This window comes from Asparagus officinalis, chromosome 1 (genome assembly GCF_001876935.1).
Source record: "Asparagus officinalis chromosome 1, Aspof.V1, whole genome shotgun sequence".
NCBI lineage: Eukaryota > Viridiplantae > Streptophyta > Magnoliopsida > Asparagales > Asparagaceae > Asparagus > Asparagus officinalis.
This window is the reverse complement of record NC_033794.1, coordinates 124466286-124474809: the sequence shown is the minus strand read 5'-3', so window position 1 is coordinate 124474809 and position 8524 is coordinate 124466286. Positions and strand designations below refer to the sequence as shown.

Sequence of the window (8524 nt, the reverse complement as noted above, 5' to 3'; positions counted from 1 at the left end):
GGGCGGGCGTTAGAGTCAGCATTTCTGTTTCCGTTTCTTTGAGGTCCCTTTTTTTTCCGTTTTGGGTGGGTGACTTTTTAGTCAGTTACGGGTTTTTTTTATGTTAGTACCTTACATCTTTCACATTTCGAATTCCCCCCTCAATGCACGGAAACTGCGATCAGGTCCCCGTTCTAGGCTATTTTTGACGGTCATTCAAATTATTGAAATTGCTATTAGGCCTTAAAGCATTCGAAATTGCTACTATGTCTCCTATTACTTAGATTATTTTGAGATTAGGTTCTTTAGATAGTTGACATTGGCATTGGATCTCCCAATTCTCAAAAATTGTTTCTAATTGATCTGTTTAATTGCTAGTTGTGCTCATGATTTGGGGACCTCATAACTTTTTTTTAGGGACTAATTTGGAAGATACTCGCCCTTGTGTTTGGGCGCGTCTCAGATGCCCCCTTTAAATCTCAACATTTTTCAGATCACCCCCTTAAAGCATGAAAAGAAAATTGTATTGACAAAATATCCTCTTTCTTTTTTTTTCCAACCCGTGTGAAAATGGTTGCTAATGCCATTTGGGGATTTTCTGGGAAAATGTTGGAAGTGTAAGAGCATCTCCAACAGTTTCTCTAAAATTTTCTCCAAAATGAGGAAGCAAAAGTCATATTCTCCAACTAATTTTTCACGTTTGCTATATCCACTCTCAAACAGTAATTTTGGGAGTTGGATTGCCGAAAATGCCCTTTTTGTTGCCCTTGTGTTATTAAATGCCCTTGTGTTATTAAATGCCCTTATGTAATTTGTGTTATTAAATGCCCTAAAATCCATCAATAGTCAAAGGCTGTTTGCCTTTTCAAAAATTCGAAATTTTTTACTAATTTGAATTTCCAATACAATTTACACAAATTACATAAAATCGTTTTTTTCAAAAATCGTTTTTTTCAAAAATCGTTTTTTTCAAAAATAAATTACACCACTCAGAATTTTTATAACAATTTTCATTTCCAATACAATTTTCATTTCCAATACAATTTACACAAATTACATAAAATCGTTTTTTTTCAAAAATAAATTACACCACTCAGAATTTTTATAACAATTTTCATTTCCAATACAATTTTCATTTCCAATACAATTTACACAAATTACATAAAATCGTTTTTTTTCAAAAATAAATTACACCACTCAGAATTTTTTACTAATTTGATTTGAGCACTCAGAATGTCAAAATTGATTTTGACCCCTTAGATTTTTACCTATAAAAAGGCCAACAGTTTAAGTTTTTCAAATCACAATCACAACTCAAACACTCACAACTCAAACACTTACAATTACAATCACAAACAATATGAATTCTGGAGATTACAACTCCATAAATCTTGATGAAGTTGAATTCGTCATCGACGAAACACAAAGTGATCCATTCCAGGATCATAGTTCATATGTAGAGTTTGAAGACATTTCAACCGATTTCGGTAATCCGGAAGGAGGTTTTGCTAGTAGAGAGGACATGGATGCTCATGTAAGATATGTTGCTGGCTTGAGGAACGTTACTTTGGCAATTCGTGATTCGAAGGGAAAAGACGGCCGACGGCCCAAAGTTCGATATTTATGTAGCCAAGGTGGCGGATACAGACCAAAAAAGGTTACTGGAACTAGGTCCACTAAAACGACAAAAAATAATTATCCATTTTGGTTGGACGGAATGGACTACCCTGGAGGGCGCTGGTACTTTGAAGTCCGGGGGGGGAGACACAACCATCCATTCCTGTCTCATGCTGTGGGATCTCGTTTAGGTACAATATCCCCTATTCAACTTGAAGTTATTAGGGAGCAAGAGAATTTTAATTTAAGCCCGAGTAATATGTTGGTGTCCATGAAAAGGGCTGATCCGGAGAACAAATCGTGTCAGAAACAAGTTTACAATGCTGTTAGTAAGGTGTGTGCTCAGAAAAGAGAAGGTCGGACCCCGATGAATAATTTCATCCATTTACTCAGGCAATTGAACTACATATACGACGTTTGGACTGCTGATGAATCTTCCGAACTTGGAGATATTGTTTTCTGCCACCCGGCTTCTTTTGTGATGGTGAATGTGTAACAACCGTGAATTTTGTTACGTATTTAAATAAATTTTTCTAGTATTTAAAATGATATATTATATTTTAATAATATTTTTCCTAAATTCAGGAATTTTTTGAGTTTTCAAAATAAATAAATAATAAAATATATAATCTTATATTTTTAATTCTGCTAAATATTAAATTACGGTACGGTTTAGTGTTTTTTTTATCATTTGGTGATTGATATTATTAATGACCTTGTTATTATTAATGTAAACTTGAGTATAGTACATTAGTATATGAATATTAATAAAAAGATTTTTGGTTGATTATTAATTATTAATATAATTCAGAATATTATGTGGAATTTTCGAATTTTCCCTCTCTTATTTTTTTCTCATTTGAATTTGAATTCTTTCCTAATTCCCCCCAAATCAATTCCTAATCAACTCTTATACACCTTCCCATTTTACTCCCATATTTCTCTCTCCCCTTCCATAAAATAAACATTCCTTAACTCTCCCGTACACCCCCTATCAACCCTATCAAAATATACATATAATATTAAACCATCTCTCTCTCCCTCAGATCTCAAAAACTCCATCCTCCAATCTTCTTCCCCAACCCGACCTCACCGCCCCCAGCACCAAAAACACCACGACAACCACCCCCGCTCGCCGCCGTTCGCCTGAACCCCCTCTCCGCCGCTCTTCTCCGTCGAAACCCGCCGCCTGCACCCGAGCTCCGACCACTCCCAGCCCAGACCCGCGCTCGTCTCCGCCTCCAAGATCGCCGACGACGCCGCCCTACCCCTATCGCCGTCGAGCCCTCACCCAGCTCCCACGACAGCCGTCAGCCGCCAGCGCCTCGCCTGACCGCCGCCCTCCTCTGTCCGTCAGCCACAGCGCCACCCCGAGCAGCCCCGACGACGCCGTCGAACGCCTCCTCCTCGCCGGCAGCCGCTCGACAGATCCGCACCGTCCCGTAGGCAAGATCTCGCATCTTCGTATTTTCCCGTTTTACAATTATTATTGATTAAGTAATTTAATTAGATTTGATAATATCGGTAATGTGCATATTGTGAATATTTGACGTGGAATGTGGATAAATAGTATTAGATGATATTTTAGGGGTAATATGGAGATATTTTGTGGTAATTATGTCGGAGAATTTAACGTGCATGAAATGATGAGTATATGTGTTGTAAATAGATTTTACGAGACATTAATAATTTTGTATATTTATATATAACTATTTTCGGACATGAAATGATAAGTTATGTGTTAAAATTTGAATTTACGTAATTTTTATCGAAAAGTAATTAATTAAGGTAATTTATAAAATAGGAAAATATTATTGTTCATGTAGAAAGGAATTAACAATTTTATGTATATATATTTTTGTATTTTAAGTTAATTATTATGAGAAATAGTTTTAAAGAATAATTTTGGGAAAAGAATATTATTATTTATGAGAGTACGACTGATTGTCGTAGAGCACGACATTTCATGTGCAAAACGACATCGGTTTCTAGTTTTCTATTTACCGTATTATTATATTAAAGAATACGTAAGTACAGATATTTTTGGCTCTGTGTGAGATGTGGACCATTGAGTGTTAGGTTGGTTAGTATTTGACCCAGTTATCGTACTCACATAGATGTATGTTACTATTCGATTACCAGTTGCATGTATTATTGTCTTTCCTATTAGTATTCCTATCATTATAGTATGGGTCGTTAGACCGTTTTATTTGTTCATGTGAGATCTTGCCGAGTGCCATGCACCCTGACGTACACCTGTTTTTCTGGTGTGCGTCAGACTTAGGAGACGGACAGGTCCAGCTAGATGTTGATGCAGAGCCAGTGTATGCCGAGCCGGAGTATCCTGCCGATGGAGTTGAAGAACAAACCGAAGTCTAGATGTGTTTTCCTCTATAGTAGCTAATGAACATTAGAACTCGTTATCTTTTTATTCTTTAGTTAATGTCGGATTTTCGTATTTGGCCGTATTTTCTTTTATGGACTATGTATTTTATTTCTGTCTGGACCTGTTTTGTAATAAGGGCATGTTTGACCCATATTTTTTATGTCTGGGATGATTATTTCTTATTCTGGATTGTCTTTCTATTCTTGCTATTGTGATCGGGGACCTGTGATTGAGATTTACGTATTTGACGCTTAGCGTATTAGATTGAGAAGAAAAGAAAAAGAAAGAATTATAATGGTGTATATTTCTTCTCAACCTAATACGTTGCGGACTTGTTCACATCCCGTTTCCTGAATATTTTGTGAAACGGGGCGTGACAGGTTTTAGTGGTGGCCCATGCAAGTCACGGTCCCGAGTCCTCACTAGTAAGAATATGGTAGACAATTTAGATACATATCATATTTCATCCGTAAGACTACAATTAAGTTTTATATTATTATTTTAGACTATAATTAATTTCTTATACTAATATCTTAATAACTATGTTTTAACTCCTATTTTCTAATATATTGTTTTGATTTTAACCCTAATTATTTGATCCTCGTTTTCCTTCAGAACTATGGCTGGTACTCGCGGTGTTAGTAATCCGTCTAGTAGCAGTGCCCCACAGCCTGAAGTGGATCCCAACCAACTTCTGGCGATGATTCAGGGGTTGGTTACCAATCAGCAGCACTTGGCGGGACAGCTTCACAGGGAGCCGCAGCCCCAACCTCCCCCTCGTCTAGAGTCTGGCGTTAGAGAGTTTCGATATATGCGGCCTCCTTCCTTTTCTGGTGCCGAGGGACCTCTAGCGGCAGAGGAGTTTCTCAAGGTCACAGAGACCATTCTCACGGTGACCCGCATTCCCCATGCTGAATGGGTGGATCTGATGGATATCCAGCTCACTGACACCGCTCGGATTTGGTGGACTGCAGAGAAGACTCATTTAGAGAGGCCCATCTTGTGGGAGGCGTTCACCGAACGCTTCAATAGGAAGTATTTCCCTCAGTCAGCTCGAGACGAGCTTTTGCGAAGATTTGTGGAGCTCAAACAAGGAGGGCGGACAGTAGATGAGTACGAGGCTGAGTTTTCCTCCCTGAGTCGATATGCTCCTCATCTTGTTACAGACCCGACGATTAGGAGGCATCAGTTCCAGAAGGGTCTGGACAAGTACATTAGGATGGCTCTGGCAGGTAGAGCTTTGGCGACTCATGATGCGGTACTAGATGCAGCACGGGAGATTGAGAGCGTGCATAAGGAGCCTGAAGACTCTCATGTGGTTCAGAGCAGGACACCAGCGGCTCCGGCCCGGAATGTTGAGCGTCCCCCTTCGAGACAGCAGCAGCAGGGTCCGCAGAGGCAGCAGCACTCTCAGCGTCAGCCATTCCCTCAGAGTCACCCTTATCAGCGCCCGGGAGTGCAGACTCGTGGCCAGCCTTCGGTGAGGTGTTCATATTGTAGCTACCCTGGCCATACTCAGCAGGATTGCCCCAGGCGTCTTCATCTATGCTTCAGCTGTGGGTCCCCCAGCCATATCAGTCGAGATTGTCCTCAGAAACAGCATGCTCGTTTGCCACCACCTCCAGTTAGAGCGGCCCTCCCAGCACCACCTCGACCAGCCATGGCAGCACCGCCTCAGCCCAGACCCTATCCTCGAGCAGGGCCACTTCCCACACAGCAGCAGGTATTTCAGGAAGTACATAGGCAGCAACCTCGGCGACAGACGTTTATGATGTCAGCCGTAGAGGCTGAGGCGAACGACCAGGTTATTACTGGTAAGAATGGCTTATTCTAAGTTTTAATTGCATATGAACTTCTTTAATTAGCATTAATTGATAATATCATGGTAGGATTGTTTATGAATATTAAGTTAGTTGCATTTACATCCTCCTAAATAGGCAAGGTTCTTGTTTCTTCCGTACCTGCCTTATCCCTCTTTGATTCGGGAGCCTCCCACTGTTTCTTGTCTCGTCGATTTGCGAGTGCCCATTCTCTTCCTATAGCTTCTCTGACCACGGGCTGGAATATCAACACTGGTAGTGGCGTTTTAGTGGCATCCAGTGGTTATGAAGCATGCCCTGTGGTTATCTGCGGGAGGGAACTCTTTGCAGACTTTTTGGTGATTGATTTGCCGAGTTTTGATGCCGTGTTTGGGATGGATTGGTTGGGGTCGTTCTTTGCCACCATTGATTATCGCCGTCGGAGCGTAGTATTCGAGATACCAGATCACCCGAGATTTGAGTTCACCAGTGGCAGCACATCGGTTGGACCTGTGGAGTTCAAAGCTAGACCGAAGAAGACGACGTTATCTGCAATGCAAGTGGAATCGGAGAAGCCAGTTGTAGTTCGGGAATTTGAAGATGTGTTTCCCGACGATATTTATGGATTGCCACCGGATCGAGCGATTGAGTTTTCTATAGATTTGAAGCCTGGAGTTTCGCCGATCTCCAAGACCCCTTATCGTATGCCTCCGGCAGAGTTGGCTGAGCTTCGGACTCAGTTGGATGATCTTTTGCAGAGAGGGTTGATACGACCTAGTGTATCGGCCTGGGGAGCACCTGTGTTGCTTGTGGGGAAGAAGGATGGATCCAAGCGGATGTGCATCGACTACCGGGAGTTGAATGCGGTGACAGTGAAGAATAAGTATCCACTTCCCCGTATCGATGATATCTTTGATCAATTGGGAGGATCGAGAGTATTTTCTAAGCTGGATTTGCGGAGCGGGTATCACCAGGTGAAGGTTAAGGATTCTGATGTCCCCAAGACTGCATTCCGGACGAGATATGGACATTATGAGTTCTTAGTGATGCCGTTTGGTGTGACTAATGCACCTGCGACATTCATGAACCTGATGAATCTAGTATTCTATGATGTGCTGGACAAGTTTGTGGAAGTCTTTATTGATGATATCTTGGTGTACTCTAAGAGTGAGGAGGAGCATGCAGAGCATTTGCGGTACGTGTTGAAGACCTTGAGAGAGCATCAGCTATTTGCCAAGTATAGTAAGTGCCAGTTCTGGCTGGATCGTAGTGCGTTTCTGGGACACGTGGTGTCAGGAGACGGCATATCAGTGGATCCGGAGAAGGTATATGCAGTGAAGGATTGGCCTACCCCTAAGTCGGTGTCGGATATTAAGAGCTTCCTGGGATTAGCTGGTTACTACCGTCGCTTCATCAGAGATTTTTCGAAGATTGCGGAGCCGATGACACGACTTACGAGGAAGGATGTTAAGTTTGTCTGGTCCGACGCTTGTGCGCAGGCGTTTGAGGAGTTAAAGTCTCGACTGATTTCAGCCCCGGTCTTAACGATACCAGATAAGAGTGGGAACTTTGAAGTGTTTTGCGACGCATCAGGTAGAGGATTGGGATGTGTTCTACAGCAAGATGGTCATGTGGTAGCGTATGCTTCTCGTCAGTTGAAAAAGCATGAGCAGAATTACCCTACCCACGACCTGGAGTTGGCAGCTGTGATTTTTGCTCTTAAGCTTTGGAGGCATTATCTGTTGGGAGAGCAAGTGAAGGTGTTCACTGATCATAAGAGCTTGAAGTACATATTTACTCAGAAGGAGCTCAACATGAGGCAACGTCGATGGTTAGAGTTGATGGCGGATTACGACATTGATCTTCAGTATCACCCTGGCAAGGTCAATGTAGTACCAGATGCATTGAGCCGATTGCCGGCGATCATGACCCTCACGGCTCAGTGGAGACTTCAGCAAGAAGTGAGGGATATGAGTATAGAGGTTCTTCTTCCAGGAGTCACCGCTTCTTTGATGAATCTTCAGATTCAATCAACACTGATCGAGAAAATCAAGGCAGCTCAAGCAGGTGACCCATTTCTTCAGAAGTGCAGAGAGTTAGCAATGGCTGGTCTTCGACCGGAATTTGTTGTTCATGAGGACGGATCCTTACGATTTGGGAGTCGTATCTGCGTACCATGAGGAGATGTTCGAGAGGAGATATTGCAGGAAGCTCATAGTTCACCATATTCTATTCACCCTGGAGGTACGAAGATGTATAAGGATCTGAAGCTGAACTTTTGGTGGCGTGGTATGAAGAGAGATGTAGCTCGTAGTGTGGCTAAGTGCCTTGTATGTCAGCAGGTGAAGGCAGAGCATCGGCGCATCGCAGGTCTTTTGCAGCCGTTGCCTATTCCGGAATGGAAGTGGCAGCATGTCACCATGGACTTCGTCACTGGCTTACCTCGGAGCACTAGACAAAATGACGCTGTTTGGGCGATTGCATGGAGTTCCAGTATGCATCGTTTCGGATCGCGATACCCGATTTACTTCAGAGTTCTGGAAGAGTTTGCAGGCGAGTCTGGGGACCAGTCTCAGTTTCAGCACAGCTTATCATCCCCAGACCGATGGGCAGTCAGAGAGGACTATTCAGATTTTGGAGGATATGCTTAGAGCCTGTATGCTTGACTTTCATGGATCGTGGGAAGATCACTTGCATTTGGTGGAGTTTGCATACAACAATAGCTTCCAGGCTAGTATTGGAA

At 42.4% G+C, this 8524-nt stretch overlaps 1 protein-coding gene across 1 annotated transcript; it reads left to right on the top strand.

The window, feature by feature from the left end:
• On the top strand, positions 1340–2092 carry LOC109841126. The gene has a single exon (XM_020409998.1). The coding sequence runs from the start codon at positions 1340–1342 to the stop codon at positions 2090–2092; it is 753 nt and encodes a 250-aa protein (XP_020265587.1).